Genomic DNA, 20,886 nt, shown 5'->3' with positions numbered 1-20,886 from the left:
ATTATTTTTAAATAATTATTATTGTAAAATATCTAAACAAATATCCCATTTTAATTTATTTAATTAATTTTATTTGAGTTTAAGTCATGTTTACAATCCATCGTTAAATATAAGAGTATTTCGTTAAAGTTAATGGAAAAAAAATAAAAACTGTTATAATGAAGAATTTCCGTTATCTACACACTTTTTATATAGAAGAGATATATATTGTTAAACTATATATCTTCTATATAAAAAATGTGTAGATAACGAAAAATTCTTGATTTTAACAGTTTGTTTTGTTAACTTTAACGGAATATATAAATATTTAACGGAATATACTTTTAAAACTAATTAAAAACAGATATTTATTAATTATATTAATATAAATTTAAATTCAAATGTTATAAAATATCATTATCATAATAATATATAATACAATACTAGATATTTAATAATTAATTATATTAATATAAATTTAAGTGTTATAAAATATTATTATGATGATAATATATAATCCTAATTTTTTACTATTTATATTAATATGAGTTCAAATACTAGAAAATATTATTATTATAATAATATTTAATACTTATATTAATTCAAATTTAAATATTATAAAATATCGTTATAATTATAATATATAATACATAATTTTAATTTTTATTAAAAAAATTATTATTTATGTTTAAAAAAGTTATCATATTATATATATATATTTTTAAAATTCATAAATAATGTTTTGGTTTAATTTTTTATTTAATATGGTTATGTCATTCTTTTATATATAATATTGTTTATTTATTTTAAATCTACATATTTATATAAATGAGAGCACCAAAGAGATGATGTGACACTCTAAAATTACTCCAAAGCATTTTTTTCTTTCTATTTTCTCATTTTTTTACATTTTTAATTAAAATAAATAAATATATATAATTCATATATAATTTGAATTAAATTAATTCATTAATTAAATGAGAGATATTTAAATTCAAAATATCTATATATAGTTATGATAATTTATTTTTATTTTTTATAATAATAATTAATTAATTATTTATTTTAAATGAGAGATATTTAAATTCTATATATATATTTACAATCTTCCTATATAATTTGAATTTCAATATGACCAAGATCATTATTATTCTCTTTCTTTATTTTGTAGTTTCAATTTATCTAACAACATCATTGTTGATATCTATATATTTATATAAAGGAGAGCACAAATGAGATGATGTGACACTCTAAAATTACTCAAAAATATATATTTTTTATTTTCTCATTTTTTATTAAAAAAATAAAAAAATATATATTTAATTCATATATAATTTGAATTAAATTATTCATTAATTAAATGAGAGATATTTACATTCGAAATATCTATATATAGTTACGATAATTTATTTTTATTTTTTATAATAATAAAAAATTAATTAATTATTTTAAATGAGAAATATTTAAATTCTATATATATATTTACAATCTTCATATATAATTTGAATTAATATGACCAAGATCATTATAATTCTCTTTCTTTATTTGTTCACTAAGTTGTTGTAGTTTCAATTTATCTAATTAAAATCTTTGTTGATATTATCTTGCAAGGTTGAATTGAAGATATCGATCAAGAGCTTACATACACAACTTAAGATTGAAATGTTTGTTCCTTTTACAAAATTCATGCTTGAGCTGTTTTCATGACATGGAGGTACTTTGTATAGTAGGAATGTCAATTCTAGCCATTTTATTTTATGCTTTGTCAAATATAAAATTACTACCTTTTTTTCTTTTTTTCAAGTGGCCATCTTACACATTCTTGACTACTTTTTTATTGATTTTGGGAACATTCATGCATCATTTGTAAATGAGTGATTATATAGGATTAATACATTTTACAAGCAATGGGGTACAATAAAAATAAAGATGATAAATATCATATATATATATATAATTAATAGCTTTAAAATCTACTATAACTGAAAAGGTAAATCAATAATATAAATATCTATCTAATATTTAAAAAAATTTAAAATTTTCTAATTTATAGCTATTTAATTAATTTTCTAATAGTTATCTAATCACAAAAATAATTAAATAATCAATTAATAATAAAAATAACAAGTATTATATATATAACAAATAGTTTTAAAATCTACTATAACCAAAAAAGTAAATCAATAATATAACTATATATCTAATATATTTAAAAACTTAAAGAACATGGATTTGAATTTAAGAAAAAAAATTAAAATGTCTATAATAATTAATAAATTAATCATTATAATTAATCTAAAAATTAAATTGAAAACAACTAAATATTATAAATGTAACTTAAATTCAAATAAGTTTCTAATCAAATTTAAATGATTATTATATTATAATAAATGTGAAGATATTTATAATATTTTATCTCACAAATTACTAAGTTTACCCTTATGCTTCACTATAATTAATAGAGATGAAGTTCATTGGTAAAGAAGACTTAAATTTTAATTCATTTTGAGAAAACTCTCATTTGTAATCATTTTTCTCCATAGTGCAAATAATAATAATATTATTAAATAAAAACACATGTACAACAAGCAATTTGACTTTTATTTTCGATATTTTAATTATTCAGAATTTCTCGAAAACGTGCATGAGGCTCGCTATATAATGAACACTATCATGAAAAAACATATAGTCAAAACGCTCTTACGTATCCATATAAGAAGCATGTTGTACGGACAGGGTGAAAAAGAATCCCTTACACACAATATCTCAAAAAATATTTATATATATATTTTAATCAATACAAAAAACTGCGCGAAGTGCTGTTATGTTTTCTAGTTTATATAATAATTGTTGTCTGTGTTTGACCATCCGACATGTGGCAATTGAGAGTAATTAGCGATAGGCCATGGAGTCCTCAAGATGTGAGTTCATTGATGTATTCCAGTTCAGCCGAGTCGAGAATGCCTCCAGGTGGTTATGCCTCGTGGCCTTCTCTCGGGTGAGGGTGTCTTCCATTGAGACCACAGTCCAAGCCGGTCTCCAAAGTATTAATAACCACGTAAGGTCATGACTCGAGGTATTTCCTCGGGGAGAAGATGTCTCCAGGTGATGTTACACTCCGAAGGGCCCTTCTAACTTGGCCATTCTCTAACTCCAGGATTTCGGTTATCGGGCCCAAGAGTAATGCCATGTGTTGATCACGGTAGGTGTGGGCCTCAAGAGGATCGTCTGACAACTTTTGGTGATCCTCAATTATTGGTGTCGAGTTCGTACACTAGACAATCGACATTTCCGACAACACCATCTAACACGGGCAAATGTGCGCCGCATCCTGACAGTCACAGATATGTTCCCCATAAAGTTGGTGTGCGACTTTCAGCACTAGACCCCGTAGAATCCGCGTGGGCCATAGTCTTTATTGTAGCAAAGCCCTGTGTGTTAATTTAACATTAATACCCTAATATTAATGAAAAATGATTAGCATTAATGATCTCAACCTCTATAAATAGGTCTGAGGCATCTACTTGTAAAGAGTTCGATTTTTTAGAGAGAGAAACTCTATACTCAGTGCAATATATACGCTGCCTGAGAATTACCATTGAAACTTGCTATCATAAGCTTCAAGCTCACTAAATAATAGAGACTCGTAAACTAATGTTCTTTTATAACCTGAACTACGTAAAATCTTGTGTCTTTATTTGTTTATCATTTAATTTCTCAGATTAAGTTGGGAACCAAAAAGACAGTTAACAATGATGATACAAATTTAATACAAATAATTAATAAATTCTATAAATAAAACTAAACAAATGTGTATTAGATATTACTTGTACCTAATATATAATTAACCAGTAATAATATATAATGATCCAAAAATTCATGTCGATCCTTTTCAAGAAAAAACCCCTGGAACAAGATTGCTAACCAACCCAAGAATACTTTGGTCATAGTACGTCTTACTCATACTTGTAAAACCAAGAAGATATTCACTGGAATATTCAATCCCCAAACAGTACAATTCCAAATAAAATGAGAAGCAAACGTTGCCACGCCAGCTAAAACTAAAACTGTTCAGTGAATTAGGAAAGTACCTAATTAATAATCAAAACTAGGCCGCCTTATATTAATTATCAAATAACTAAACCAATATAATGCCAAACAGAGACCCCCAACCTCAACATTACTAGATAATTTTGAAAAATATTTTTTTTTGTATCTATAATAATCAGCTATACGTAAGTACCATTTTTGTTGTTTATTTGTGAAATTCATACTCTAGAGATAAATCAACGCGTTTTCTTTTATTTATTTGCGTCAACAAATCTCTCAATTCTTTTTACTTTTCAAGTTAGATTTTCGCCCCTTTTCGTAATTTTAACAAGCGACTTCTATAAAAAAAAAAAGGCAATAATCCAATTAGCATAGCAGTAAAATGGATCCTCCTCAAGGAAATACGGTGGTTTATGTAGCTCTTGGAAACGAACGAGAAGAGGGTTTCAAGACCTTGAGATGGACACTGCAAAAATGGAGATTTCATCCACTTTCCATTATCATTCTCCACATAAACATTACCAAAGACATTGTTAACACCTTTTGTAAGTTTAGTCTTTCTTTCCTTTGTTAAATTTGAAAAATAACAAAAATAATCTATTATTAAATTTCCATGTATTTTTGATGCAGTTGGAAAGATGCATGCAAATTATATAAGTGAGGAGTTATTAGAACTTATCAGAAAGAAAGAACAAGAAAATATCGATAGGCTACTTTCCCAGTACATAGCTTTTTGTGGGAAGGTACGTAATTGGTTAATATATAGTTGAAGGTTAATTTTTACTACTATTTATTTTTCTTTCTTTCCTATAAAATTTAATTATTCTTTTTCTTCACACTGTTTTGATAGTTTTTTATTTGGTGACAACAATTTTGATAGGTGAAAGCTGAAATTTTCAAGGTTGAGAAATATGATAAGCCTATCCGTGAACTCATCATAGATTTGATTTCAGGACTCCATATAACCAACTTCGTTATGGGACTCACTTCCATGAAATCTTCATCTCGGTAATATTATATATCCAATAAATTGAACAAGTTATAACTAGCTAGTACTGTTTGTGATTTTATGTAATTGACTTCAGATTGTTCTAATTTTTTTTTCTTCCTGTTTTGAATTGCGTACGCTATATATATGTAGGAAAACAAAAACCTCCATTAGTGGTTGTTTTTACATTTATCAACAGAAGCCTGAATTTTGTGAGCTGTTCATTGTAAGTGGTGGAAAACAGATACTAATGAGAGAAGAAAATTTTGGTGACTCAATTCCATTAGCTCCAAATACAGATTCTCCCAATTCGCAAAATCAGTGGGAATGTTATACTCAAGAAATTGACAACTATTTTCAACATTTATTGTCTCTGAATTTGGATGAAGAATTCATAGATAATTGTGAGCCAGAGAATAATGATAGTAGTCCAATAGACGCAGAGATGGAGAATCTACAAACCTCCAATTTGGTAAAGTCTTTACCATTTTTATGTATTAATTCACTTCTCTAGAATATATATGTTTTTTATTAATTAACGAATAAAACTATTCGTTTTTAACAGAGTGTTGCAGAGAAATCTCAATGTCTGAGAACAAAAATTCAAGAAAGAAAGGAGAAAATCCAATCAAAAAGAGATGAAGTTAAGGCCAATGCTCAAAGGCATGCAAAAGCAGAAAGGGTCATTTGTTTATGCAATGAAAGGGTATAAACGTATATATAGATTTACTAATTGTCCGTATTATTTATATGAATTATCGTCTTAATTAAGAATATTTATATATACTTGTGCAAATAAGTTACAATACAAATTTGTTTAGTTTTATTTAGAAAATTTACTAATTAATTTTATTAAGTTTTTATTAAATAAATAAACAATATTATATATAAAAGAATGATATAAACATATTAAAAGAAAATTTAAACCAAACATTATTTATGGTTTTTTAAAAAAAATAATACGATAACCTTTTAGATTACAAACTCATATTTAAGGTATAAAATATTCATGATATTATTCAAATCACACCCCTCAATGATAGGAGAATAAACTTGTTTATTCTTAATAGATGATAAATATTATTATAATTTCTTATTTAGTGACATAATCATATTATTTGTACACATATGACACATTGTTATCCTCATTTCCTCCCTCCATTCGCGGCTCTGCACATTGAGTCCATGGGCCACCCTGAAGGGACTTAAGGCCCAGATCAAGCCCAATAGACGAGGAAGGAGTGAGTCCCGACGACCCAAATATCAGTAAAGCCTAAACGTTATCCCAGAATAAAAGCCGGGACCATGAAGTTGGCATGATTCATCTTCCCGGACCCCTCATATGGTGTTGTCCGGGGTGCGATAAGGATATTGTTTCCTCCAAATCTAAAAATGGACTGGGACGGTAGCAGATGAACCCGAGCTTTGATAAACGAACCAAGGCCTTGGAAAATGAAGAGGGATGTTAGTAAACGAACCCGAACCGGACGACCAAGTTAGGCTTGATAAGTTGTCCCCGATGCTGACATCGCCCCGAGAAACACAGAGTTTTGTCCCCATAACTAATCTGCAGAAGAGGCTACATATAGAATGTACGCCGTTATTTCAGAACCGTACAACCACCACTCTGACAGATCTTGTCCCCCGAATCTCCTTAGAAACCCACGCAAATCAGACTGAAGCAGCGTATTGTTGTCAGTCTTATAGCGTGGTTACATTCAGGCTGGCCCAATGGGCCCTGATTAGTGCATTTTATTTATTAAAATCCTTTGTATTAAGCCTCCATCAGTGAGCAAATAGTGTTTATACCCTTATTGGGCCTGGATTAGTCCAGCCCAAACCCAGAGCATTCAACTGCCTATAAATATGAACAGTTGTGCACTGTGGAAATGATCCGATTTTTCTCTTGTAAGCATACACTCTGCTCAAATTTAGAGAAAACTCAATTACTAAAGCTCCTTAAGCTCTAATACAATTAATTGGTAAACAAAGGCTCTTTAACGCCCCAATCACGTAAAATCCCTTGTGTGATTATCTCTAATCCTTTCTTCTTAAGCTCTCTTATCTTTTATAATTCTAGTTTCCGAAAAACTCGGTAAACACACATATATACAGTGTATTTATATTCTATTATTTTTTACTTCATTTTTCGCTATCAACTTATTAACAGGAATTAAAGAAAATGCAATAAGATGACACATATTTTACGTGATTCAGGTTATTAATTAACCCTACTCCACGAGTCTATTGTATTAGGATGTGAGGAAACTTGAAGGTTTCAAGCTTCTATGGAGTTCAGGTAGCTCTTGGCAATGCTCTGAAATACAAAAGTCTGGATCCTTTACAATGGGTGCCCTAGCCCTATTTATAGAGGATGATGACAATTAATTCCCTTAATGAGGAATTACTACAAACATTCCCAAGTAATTGGAGTATAGATGATAATTAATACACATTCTCGTAATTAAAGAGGTGGCGGGTTAGTGCGTATCACACGGGGCCCATATACAAGGTTACAGCCCACAACTTTTTGGGATAGCACGTCCTTGACAGTGTCAGGAGGTAGCTACACGATTTCCCATGTCAGGCGGCGCATTGGGACTTGCTGTTTATCCCCTGTACAGACTCGACACCTGAGGGAACATAACATATCAGACGGCTGCTTGTGGTCCAGGGTCACTGTGCTTGACACTTGGCACTATGCTTCAAGCCCGAAGAATGATTCTCACAAACCTAGAAGATTTGGATGGAGAAGACGAAGGATATTATAACGGTGGTCCTCGGGGCGTATCTCGCCTGATGACAACCTTCTCCGGGGGTGGTGCACGAAGATGGGAAACAACTTAACTTCTGAGGAACTTTGGGTGAGCTCACCAGGGATTTCTTAGGTTCTGATTGGTATAGTATTCGAATACTATTTTATCATTTTAAAAACTTGAAAACAGTGGGACCTACAAGAATAATTAATTGGTAAGATGGTTTTAAAAATAAAATTCAAATCAGTATTCTAATTTTGTGTTTTAAAATAAAAAAAAAAGAAAATCACGTTTTCTCTGATTCCAAATCATTATATCTTAAAATCCTACAATTCTATTAGTTTTTTATATTTTCAGATTACCTACAAATCACATATTCAGTTTTTTAAAACTCAAAAACAGTTTTTGGATACTGAACCAATCACATTTTCAAAACATGTTTTCAGACTATAAATTTCAGATTTTTATTTCAGAAACACACTTTTGAAAATGGAGTTTTCCAATCGCAAACCAATCATGCCCTTAGCTTTCGCGAAGCTTAATTACTCTCTAATGACTGCGCATGTGTTAGTTAGTGAAAACACGGACAACAATTATATATTATTGTAATACTAATATTTTATAACATGTGAATTTATATTAATATAATTATTAAATATCTAGTTTTGTATTAAATATTATTATAATAATGATATTTTATAATATTTAAATTTATATTAATATAATTACTAAATATTTATTCTAGCAAAATTTTATAAAAATTAGGATTATCTATTATAATAATAATATTTATAACATTTAAATTTATATTAATATAATTATTAAATATCTATTTTTGTATTATATATTATTATAATAATGATATTTTTTAACATTTGAATTTATATTAATATAATTAATAAATATATTTTTAATTTGTTAATTATTAAATATCTAGTATTGTATTATATATTATTATTATAATAATAATAATATTTTATAAAATTTGAATTTATATTAATATAATTAAGAAATATCTAGTCTAGTATTAAATATTATTATAATAATAATCTTTTATAACATTTGAATTTATATTAATATAATTAATAAATATATAGTTATACGATGATATCTTATAATATTTGAATTTATATTAATATAATGAATAAATATATTTTTTAATTTATTTTAAAAGTATATTTCGTTAAATATTTAGAATATTTTATTAAAGTTAACAAAAGAAACCATTAAAATCAAGAATTTTTATTATCTACACACTTTTTATATATAGAGATATATATTTAAATATGAGAAATTCTAGAATAAGGTGTCGTTTTAACCCCTATTGGTAGGATTTTCTCAGTTTTTTGTACGTGGATAAATTATAATCCAAATTTTTATATGGCGGTGTGCACTATAGTTATGGTAGTCATCCCACCAGTTTTCGAAAAATTCTGAATAGTTTACAGTGCCAAAATTAGAGTTCAAACAGTTTGTTACACGAGTGCATATTTTTTTATACGTGTATAAAACAGACTATTTGAACCCTGGCTTCGACATCATAAATTATTTGAAATTTATCAAAAATTGGTGGTATATCTGTTATAACTACAATATATATTGTCATATAAAAAAAATTAAAGTTATAATTTCTCAAAGTACAAAAAATAAAAAAGACATAGACATTCTTACTATAGCATTTCCTATATAAATATATTGTAAATGATCACAACTAAAAGCTTGAACGATACTGTCAAAAGTTCACTTCTTTAGTCTAAAATTGTTGTTGTTGTAGAAATTAAGTTAGAACGATATTATCGTATGAATTCTTTGGGTTGAGTCGCGGACATTGTCGCTTTCTTTAAGATGTTTTGCGGCTATGCCCAGTATGTGCAAGACAGTCTATCAACCATGGTCTTCCCAGGATAAAACAACCCATTTCTTTGCATCGGTATCCCTTTTCACATAAGGAGACCATTCACGTACACTATTTTATTGCTCAAGAAAGTCGAGAGGAAGGAAAATAATATTTTGGAGTGATAAAAGCATGTTTTTTCTCTGCCCTTTTGATCTATCTGATTATCAAATTAAAAATCTAGTTTGGAGAAGTAACGGGATGAAGAAAACGTTCTGAATGTGGGGGAGAGCTGGTCTTGTGCAGAAAATTAAGGAGAAATAATAAATGATTTAGTCTCCGAATTTGATTGCTCTGAACATGTTTCAAATATAATTTAATGAATAAAATAAAATAAAAATTTATATTTATTAAATAATTTTCCAAAAAATAAAGTGTGACACCACACCACCCACCTGACTTAGATCAGTTGGACAGACAACGATGGCAGCGTGCGAGCATGCGTGTGGTGGTCAAGTGTGTAAGTCCTTACCCATTCACACAAAATTGTGTACCCTTTGGGGCACACCCCAATGGATATCACTTGCATCTTATATACACTCTTGGAAGAGTGTTCCAAATTCATGTGAGACTATTTCCCATATCACACACAAAAGACATTTTTCTATTTTTTAATAAATCATTTTTACTTTTTGCAAAAGTGCCAACAATCCCCCACTTGGATTTTAAAAAAAATTTCTCGAGCAATATCAGAATCTATAAGATTGCGCATAAACAAATGTATCTTTCGACTTGAACACTTTCTTAGTGAATACGATTTAGATTATACTAGAGTGACACGTAGTCTTAAACTCTATCTCTAACATTGTACCACACTCCAACCTTTCAAGGGTGTAGTCAAAATCCCATGTGTTAATGTTCGTGAACGTCGATCCCAGTATAGTGAACGCTTAGAAATTTTTCCCGAAATTCCATAGGAAGCGGCTCCAATTCCACATTCACATAGGTGAGTCTTCAAGAGTACTCTTCTATTAACTCATCCTCTCATCTCTTCAGGAATTCATGCTTCTATATACTTTAAGTAAATAGCATGATCCAATTCATATCACTTCACAACTTGTTATTACTCATTGAACCTAGTTCCTGGGATCTCCAGTCTTTAAGTTGGGTTACCATCATGAGTGATTCATCATTCTAAGGGTAATAGTCCCATTCCTTTCGATGTTTTATGGACTTTCTCTCTAGCTAATCCTTTCGTCAAATGATCTGCTAAATTATCATCAGTGCGTACAAGATCCACTCTAATAACCATGTTGAGAGAAACTCTCTAACAATACTATGCTTACGACGTATCTGTTGTCTCTTATCGTTGTAATAACGGTTATGAATTTTCGCAATAGCTGCGGTACTATCACAGTGGATCAACACAGCTTGTATCGTTCTTTCCCATAAAAAGGGATCTTAGCTACCAGGCTTCTCAGCCAACCTGCTTCTTCACTAGCTGTAGCTAGTGCTATCATTTCATACTCCATGGTGGATTGAGCCAAAATAGTATGTTTCTTTGATTTCCATGAAACAGCTACACCAGCTATACTAAAAATATAGCCACTTATTGCGTTGGAGTCATCTGACAGAGTGTTCCAGTCTGCATCACTATATCCTTCAAGGATAGCTGGAAACTTCTGATAATGTAATCCAAGTTTCATAGTTCTCTTCAGGTATCTCATTACCCTTTCAATACTAGATCTACTAGTAAAACTGCACACTAATCCCACGACATAGGCAATGTTGGGTCTAGTACAATTTGTGGCATACCAAAGGCTGCCAATAAAGCTTGCATACTCAGATTGTCTTACGCCATCACCGGTGTTCTTAAATAATTTTACACTTGGATCACATGGTGTGCAAGCAAGTTTACAGTCAAAGTAATTGTATTTCTTCAAGATCTTCTTAATGTAATGAGATTGATCTAGAGAAATTCCTTTTTCATACCTAGTAATATTTATACCAAGGATTACATTCACTTCTTCGAGATCTTTCATATCATAGTTTGAACACAACAGTGATTTCACGGTAGTCACAACATGAATATTTGAACTAAATATAAGCAAGTCATCCACATATAGACATATAATAGTGCAAATGTCATTATCAGATTTATAGTAGAAGCATTTGTAACTTTCATTCACCTTAAAACCATGTGAGATGATTAACTTGTCAAATTTCTCATGCCATTTCTTAGGTGCATGCTTAGGACCATACAGAGACTTATCTAATTTGCAATCCTTATGTTCCTGACTAGGGATCACAAACCCTTCAGGTTGATTCATGTAAATCTCCTATTCTAATTCACCATTAAAAAAGCAGTCTTAACATCCATTTGGTGCACAACTAAATTATGAGCTGATGCTAGAGAAATCAAGACTCTGATGGATGTTATTCTAGTAAGTGGTGAGTAAGTGTAAATAAGTATACATTCTCTCTTTTCCTAAAACCCTTGGTTACCAGACGAGCCTTGTAATTGTCAACGTACCATCAGGTTTCAATTTCTTTTTCAGAATCCACTTAAAACCTATAGGTTTGCAACCAGGAGGTAAATCAACTAAATGTTAGGTTTTATTAGACTCAAGAGAGTCAATTTCATCATTGATGACTTCTTGCCAAATGTCAACATCTAGAGAAGACGAAGCTTCTTGGAGGTTAGTCGAATCCTTCTCTAAGGTATAAGCACAAAAATCAGAACCATAATCTTTAGCAACTCTAGCTCTCTTAATTCTCCTAGGTTCTAACTCTCTATCATCAATATCCTCATTAATCCTAATCATAAGAATGTTGCTAGAATATGCGCCCCCACTATTTCTAAATTTAAACAGGAATCTATTTTCATAAAAATCAGCATCATTTGATTCCACAATAACTTGCGCATTTATTTCATAGAACATATGTTCTTTCCTATTAATTGCATAACCGATAATTACACATTCATAGACTCTACTTGCTAGATTAAGTGTTTTAGGATTAGGAATACAAACATAAGCCAACACAACCCCAGGTTCTAAAATAAGACACGTTAGGTTGCCTATTTTTCAAGATCACATATGGTGAAACTTTGCTCCTAGACTTAGGAACTCTATTTAGCACATAACAAATAGTTAACAAAATTTAACCCCACCTATGAGATGCAATACCAGAGTTCAATAAAATAGCCACAACACATTTAGTAAATGTTATATTTTTTCTATCAGCCTTACCGTTCATTTCAGGTGAATATGGTGCATTTTTTCGTGTACAATGCCATGTAAATTATAAAACTCAATGAACATACTTGAGTCATATTCAATTCCTCTATCACTACAAAATCTCTTAGTTTTCTTATTTAATTGATTCTCATTTTAGTCACAAATAATTTAAACATTTCAAGCGCATCACTTTTGTTTTTCATAAGATAGACAAAAGTAAAATCAGAATATTCATCAATAAATGTAATAAATTTGCGTTTGCCATTTCTGGTCAACACCCATCAAGTTCACATAAATCAGAATGAATTAAATCTAAATGCTCAGATTCTTTAACAACAAATTTATGTGGGGTCTTAGTTATTTTTGCTTGGCTACAAAAATCACATTTTTCAAAATTATTTATTGACATTTTAGGAATTATACCTAAGCTATTCATGTTCTTAATAACGCCCTTATTAACATGACAACGTATAGCATGTCAAACATTAAAATCACACAACATGTAAGCAGAAGAATATACTTTATTAAATTCAACGTTCAACATAAACATGCCATCAGTAGCATAACCCTTTCCAACAAAAATACAATTCTTAGTGATGGTGTACAAATCTGCCCCGATAGTTTGAGTAAACCCAACCTTATTAAGAAAAAAACCAGAAACTAGAAACCATATTCTTTCTCATATCTGGAGTATGCATTGCATCTTTTAGTAACAAAGTATTTACAGAGGTAAACTTTAGTTCCACATTTATAATTCCAGCAACAGTAGTGGTGTGAGAGTCTTCCAGCAAAACTTTATTATCCTCAACAACAATGTATGTTTTGAACATAGCATGATCATAGCAGACATGGCGAGAAGCACCGGTGTCTACCCACTACCCATCTGATCCATCAACAAGGTTGATCTCAAAAATCATAGCCGTGTAAGGCTCTTCAGCCAGGTTAGCATGTAGGGAAAAGCTTAGCATGTTCCTACACTTCCGTGCCATATGGCCTGGTTTCCTTTGTAGATTTTTCGGAATTATAATAGTCATACAAATCATCACACAATCCATTCAAAATAAAATTCTTACAATGGAAATCATTCTCGACCCAGACTCTAAATCCTTAGTTTGTTTATATTTTTCTTTTTCATCAGCAGTATCAGACACAACTGGTTTCCCACTAGTCATAACTTAGTTGACTTTTTCATAGTAAGGAAAAATAACATTTTTTGTTTCCATAGTTTAAAATGTAAACCCTCAAAATGAAGAGGCTTATTAATATCAAATGTAGCTGAGCCAGAAAAGTCATCAGTAGCAGTCATGGCAGAAACTAGGATCATCTTAAAATTGTTGCTGCAGAAATTAAGTTAGAATGATATTACCGTATGAATTCTCTGGGTTGAGTCGCGAACACTGTCGCTTTCTTTAAGACATTTCACGGCTCTGCCCAGTATGTGCAAGACAGTCTATTAACCATGACGTCCCCAGAAAAAAAAACAACCCAATCTTCTCCATCAGTATCCCTTTGCAAAAAAGGAGGTCGTTCACGTACACCCTTTTTTTGCTCAAGAAAATCGAGAGGAAGGAAAATACATTTTTGGAGTGATAGAAGCATGTTTTTTCTCTGTCCCTTTGATCTGTCTTCAGCCTCTATTGATCCCGATGTTTTTTCTCGGAGGGGCTTCATTGCTCTCAGGAGTGGCGTTGGAGGCATTAGCATTGGTGCGAGCAGACCTTCTGAGCGATATCTTAGTAGGGTTCTAACAATTAAGAAAAACATGTTAGAACTTACCCTAATAGGCTCTAAGGCAAAAACTTAATCTAAACAAACATAACTCGGACCTATTAATTATGATTTCTTATGAAAATTATATGAGCCTTCTTTATAATTAGAGTGGGTTTCTATACTTAAAAATAAGCCATCTTTATTATTTTCTAAGTCTGTTTCTAATCATCCTATATGACTTAATTCTCAGGCTCGAAACTTATCGTTGTTCCAAAGTTAACCATGTTGAGGGAGGGCTGGGATCAGTAAAATCGTTCCCACTATTATGGCCCCCTAACTCTCAATATGGAACCCGATCCATTGATTTGTATCCACCCTCATCGAACTTAGTCATTATTTATTAAATTTATTATTTATTATGATTGCAAAAGAAAATCAAACTCATACATGTCATCAAAATAACATTGATATTTATTTGGAAAAAGTTTTTCACTATGTACAATCATAAAAGAAAACAAATAATAAATAAAATAAATAAAGAAACTAATCTATTCTAAAAATCGGGATCTCCTACATCTGATCCTTCATCTAACATATCATTGTCTATTTCTTCATAGTCATCATTATCTTGAGCCTCAAAATGCCCCCGAGGAAGATTTGTAAAAATTCTATGTTTTTGCTCATTTGTGAATTAGAACTCCATCTTAGAGGTGAACCTAAGTATGAGAAAGTAATATCTCATAGCTACCAGTAATTCATCTTCATCACCTATCGTCTCCCATATGTCTTCTAAGGCTGCAATTACAGTAGGATAATCTTTAAAAAGTCTAATCACTAAAACATATTGCTCCGTAGCTCTCATCAATGATTTGCTTAGTTTCTTGGAGGTGACCTATCTCCCTGTGGAATAAGAGTAGTCTCCGAGTGATTCTTTCTAGCACTCCTACGGTGTTTCTTGGTTCTCTAATTCTTTTTAAGGCCTTAATAGCTCAGATATCCTCATAAGTTAATGCTCCATTCATTCTTAATTGAAAACATAAAGGCTAAAACGTTAGCTATACATATAAACATAATAACTATAACATAAAAACTTACATTGGCGGTTAGATTCGGAGCTTGAGCGTGTGTATCAAGGAGAACTTCATGCGAATGAACCGTTGCTCTGATACCAACTGTAATGACCCAACTAATTCTAAGACTTTGGACCATTAAAACTACTATACATAGACACTATTTTTTAGAAAACATACATAAGAAACATTCACAAACTTTATTAAAAACACTAAAGTAAATGTTGAAATACATAAATTCGGGGTATGGGATTCCATTGTTTAAAAATAAAACATAACTTTAAACTTAAATAAAATTGTTTACAAAGCTAAATGTGGAAAATACATAAAGAAAACATAATAAAATGACTGAAAATAACGTCGTCCTCAAATTGTTTACGCAGTCCATCGAATCCATTCTTCCTCAATACACATGCCAAGCTACCACGAATCCTTCTGCCGCCATATCTATTTTCCCGAGTACATAAAATAAAGGAATAAGCCTAATGCCCAACAAGGAAAATCTGCTAATAACATAAAACATATACATAAACTATATCATAAACATATACTATAAACATATGTCATATACTACAATGGCCATTATACTACTTGGGGCTTGTTAACTAAACAAGTCATATGTCCAATAGATTGATGGGGCTTGCTAGCCAAGCAAGTCATATGCCCATAATTTACTGGGGCTTGTTAGCTATACAAGTCATATGCCCAAGGTAAACATAACATAAACATAACATCTCATATAAACATATATAATTCTATCTTATTTTCCTTACCAAAACCGGGATATGAGAACAAGGACAAGATTTGGAACACTCCTAAAACCAACAATAAGAATGTAAGTATTTCTAAAGAAAGAGATGATCAAGAAATCAACTAAACCACCAAGATGAAACTTACCGAATAGAAACCTTAGGTTCAAAGAACTTAGATACCTAACCAAGAATTGAAAACAATGAGTTAAGATCTGAATGAAAACTAAAGAAAACTAAAGAATTAAACTAAAATGAACTTAAGATTAGGAATACCTTTGAATGTACTAGAACCGAACTACATCTTGATATTGGAAACACACTATTTGTCTTACTTCCCAAGTGTTTATAAAGCTTAAGATGATAAAGCTTATACCCCAACCCAAGTGTTTATCACTCTATAGTAACCCTAGCAGCTTGAAGGCTCTGAACACAGCTTGAAGAATGAGAGAAATGGCTGGGTACTAGGTCCTAATTATAAAGTTCCAGGAGTGAACTACCTCCTTTTAGCTTGAATAAAAATAATGAATATTAATTGAAAAATATTTGAATATTCGTTCAACAGAGGCTGAAGACTTGATCAAAATGTTTAGAGGCTAACCAAGAGGTTAAGGAATGAATTGAGCTCGATTTCAAAATCGTTTGAAAACATAATCCTAGGGCCGATATATCGCCCATTATAGGCGATATATCGCCTGGGCTTATGCCTCGAGTGCTCGTCGATTCGTTTGTGCGAAGTTCACATGTTTTTCGTATTCCCCGTGTGGCGATACATCGGCTCCTAGGCTGCGATATATCGGCATACGTGAATATATTAAACATGTAATTGCACATTTCCAGCATAATTAAATTGATTAATCAGGTTCGACTGAGTAATACAAGATTCCAGCAAGTTATGGAAGGGTTTAGAGCTTCTAGAAACTTCTATTTTTGAATTATCCACCTAAAAATGCTTAATTCCTTAAATAAATAAGATTGTGACAAATGTCATGCTCTTAATGGTCTTGGAAGGTTCTATAGTTTTCTAGAACTTTCTTTTATTTAAACTATAGTAAAATCCTTAAATAAACCTGCACACGACAAATGTCATGCTCTTATTAATCCTATCTAAACCTTATAGTATAATAAATGACATCTTTATAATCAGCTATATAAATCAAACCTTATGCTATAATTAATATTCTTAAACTATAGGTTAAACTTATAAAATCTATAAATGTTGCTACGAGTGTTCAACTAAGTCCTGGCTTGAACCAAAATCCACAGTAATAAACATACTATAACTACTATTAGCTACTACTACTACAACAACTACTATCTAACTAGCTAAGTAAATTCTGGAACTCGACAAAGGGGCCTTGTTTCGTCGCTGGTAAGATTTGATAGTATGAAAAACAAGATGTAAAAATATATATATTTTTTACAAAAGTAAATCTATCTTATAAATATTCTAATTCTTTGTGTTTGTAACTTGAATTCTAATTGGCCTAGTTAGATTTATTATCTTATTAAGTTTTTATTTATTGTTTATGTACTACGGCCGCACATATAAATGTGTTGTAATTCTTACATTGTACTTTTCATTTCGAGATGATGAATTTTTCTTTTTTTCGACATGATATCTGTGTATTCTTTATTTTTTTCATTGCCAATTTGTTTTTCTACACTAATTACAAAATTTAACCTTTATCTTAATTTTTGAACATAAAAGAGGTAATCCAAATTTATTTTGATTAGCTTCAAAAGTACTAAAGATCGACAACTTTTTACTTTGCTTTAATTGTTTAACAGGTGCAAGGACTCGAAAATCTAATAGAAAAAGGGGGAACGAATAAATCGAAATTGAAGGAGGAACTAGATAACACGACAGAATTACTCAACGAAGCCATAGTCGAAGTGGAAGAAAGTAAGAGGAGTCTAAACTCATTTCTTAAGCTTCGGTACGATCTCTCCGACAAGCTCCGGAGATTGGAAATGGCTAAATCAAAAGGCGAGGCAGAGTTACAAATGTTGGTTGTGGAACGGGAGGCGATGGTGGAGGAAATCGATGTGCTACGGCGGCAAAAAGAGGTTTTCCAGCGGAGGATTCAGTTCTATAGAGAGGCGGAAGGAGAGAATAACAGAATGGTAGAAAGGTGCAACTTGAGGGAGTTTTCTGGTGAGGAGATCAGATTGGCCACTGAAGATTTTTCAGATCGTTTGAGAATCATGTCGGGTGGAGATTTTAGCAGTGTTTACAAATGCCGCATCAATCTTCAAACTGTCGCCATTAAAATGATGACCTCATCACCTAACAATGCACAACTCACTCATCAAGATTTTCAACTAAAGGTACTTATAAACACAACACAATCATAATGTACTCAATCTTTTTTTTTTTTAAATATAATAACACGTCTTTGGTTGGTTTGGGTCGAGAAACGTATTACAGACATGCTATTTTTCATTTTCTCACCATTTTCTTGAGAAACAAACAACCAATAGATTATCTCATATCTGTATCCAATGAATAAGTTGCTACATTGGTCAAGTCATACTCTGTTAGTACTAAGCATAACTGATACAACTGTCATAACTAACTAATAATTGCCTAATTAATGATTCAAGTGAAAGTGTGTTATGTTTCAAAAACTTTTTAAATAATAATTTATATTATTTGATGCTTCATATGTAGGTGAAGTTTCTCGGAAACATTAGGCACCCTCATTTGATTGCTACAATCGGATTTTGCTTAGAGCCGCAATGCATTGTTTTCGAATACATGCACAGTAGTTCTCTCAAGGACATTATATTCTCATCGTCTTCTTGTGGAGCTGCAAATCGGGCCCTCTCGTGGCACACTCGAGTCCATGTTGCAGCACAGGTTTGTTCTGGCCTGTGCTATCTCCACATGGCCCAACCCAAACCCATAATCCATGCCCACCTCACAGCCTCCAACATTCTCCTCGACCGCAACCTCATTGCCAAGATTGGTGGGTTTGGGCTTGCCCAAGCCCACGATGAAACCCATATTGGATCAGATATACATGCCTTTGGGCTTTTGCTTCTTCAGCTCTTGACTGGGAGGAATTGGGCTGGGCTTGTAGACGAAGCTATGTTTGTTGACAAGGCTGCCCTTGTCCAAGTCTTGGATGAGACAAGTGGAGCGTGGCCATTGGATCTTGTGGAGAGACTTGCCTTGTTGGCATTCAGATGTTTGGGCTCAAGCGTGGGGCCCACAAATTTGAAGGTGGAAGTGTTGATGGAAGAGCTTGAAGAGTTAAGGAAAAAGGGTGATGAATTAGTTGATAGAAGAGGAGGTGAGATCATGAGTGATGGAGGACATGAGTCTTCTGAAGTACCCTATGTGTTCCTTTGCCCCATATACAAGGTAAGATGGTTGAGTTTTTGTTTTTCTAACATACATAAATCTCATCCTTATACTCTTAGCAGCAATAATTATATGAAGTACTTTTTAACTCAAATGACTTACCCATTAATCATTATTCAAATTTATTACTAAATTTTTTTACGAGGTACCATATCGTGTCCAACACCATTTAATATGACATATGTTGATTGATATATTTAAATATTGAATCTCACATATTTTAATATAAAATAAAATATATATATAATAACTGATAGTAAATTGCATTAATTACCGTATGTCACTTAATGTTGACTAACTTGAATACCCTTGCCCCATAAGCAAAAAATGCGCACATGCCTATTTTTTTACTACTCACACACGTACACATATTTTTGAATCTTAAACAACTTCCAAAGTAAAAGCTAAGCAATAGACTAAGTTAGATTTTGATGTATTTAAGCAAATATTGATTAGAATTATTTTATTTTGGTTTGGGAACAAGGATTAACCCAACTTTTTATGAGTGCAGGATGTGATGATAAATCCACATGTAGCGGCAGATGGGTTTTCATATGAAATGGAAGCTATGGAAGCATGGATGAGAATGGGAAAGGATACTTCACCCATGACAAACTTAAAACTCAAACACAACTTCCTCATCCCTAATAACTCTCTCCGCTCTCTCATTACAGATTGGCATATTAAAAGATCCATTCTACCACCTTAATTTAGTAATAATATTCAACGATTTAATCAAAAAATTATATATTGTATTGTATTGACAAAGAGATAATTTACCATGTACTAGCTTGTATTTGAGTGAAAAAAAAGCTATTACATAATTCTAGTTTAACACTTAACTAAGTTATATCTTTCAAGTTATCTTAACACTTGTTTGTTTCCCATTTGTATATCTTTTAAAGAATTATCATCCTAATCTTAATTAAAAAATAAATAAACTCATTTAGAAAAGGACAACAAATCGTTCTAAACCGCCATATCGATAGGCATTATGTATGATTAAAAAAAATTATTATTCAATAATGTACAATATATTAATAAATGATATAATTTTGATTCAAATTTTAAAAGGGTCTCCTCAAGAATCTATTAGAAGCATATTCTTAATTCCTCTACATCCGAGTCAGTGAGGCTAACC

At 31.3% G+C, this 20,886-nt stretch overlaps 1 protein-coding gene across 1 annotated transcript; it reads left to right on the top strand.

Moving 5' to 3' along the window:
- The first annotated feature begins 4,213 nt into the window (after window positions 1–4,213).
- Window positions 4,214–20,591, top strand: LOC133806369 (putative U-box domain-containing protein 50). Its single transcript, XM_062244481.1, has 8 exons — window positions 4,214–4,574; window positions 4,660–4,772; window positions 4,910–5,037; window positions 5,171–5,489; window positions 5,583–5,723; window positions 18,167–18,706; window positions 19,050–19,745; window positions 20,257–20,591. The coding sequence occupies exons 1-8, from the start codon at window positions 4,412–4,414 to the stop codon at window positions 20,452–20,454; spliced, it is 2,298 nt and encodes a 765-aa protein (XP_062100465.1). The 5' UTR covers window positions 4,214–4,411; the 3' UTR covers window positions 20,455–20,591.
- Window positions 20,592–20,886: the final 295 nt, after the last annotated feature.

Source organism: Humulus lupulus, chromosome 1 (genome assembly GCF_963169125.1).
Source record: "Humulus lupulus chromosome 1, drHumLupu1.1, whole genome shotgun sequence".
In the NCBI taxonomy this organism is placed as follows: Eukaryota; Viridiplantae; Streptophyta; class Magnoliopsida; order Rosales; family Cannabaceae; genus Humulus; species Humulus lupulus.
The sequence above is the reverse complement of the archived record's forward strand: the minus strand, read 5'-3'. Positions and strand labels throughout refer to the sequence as shown.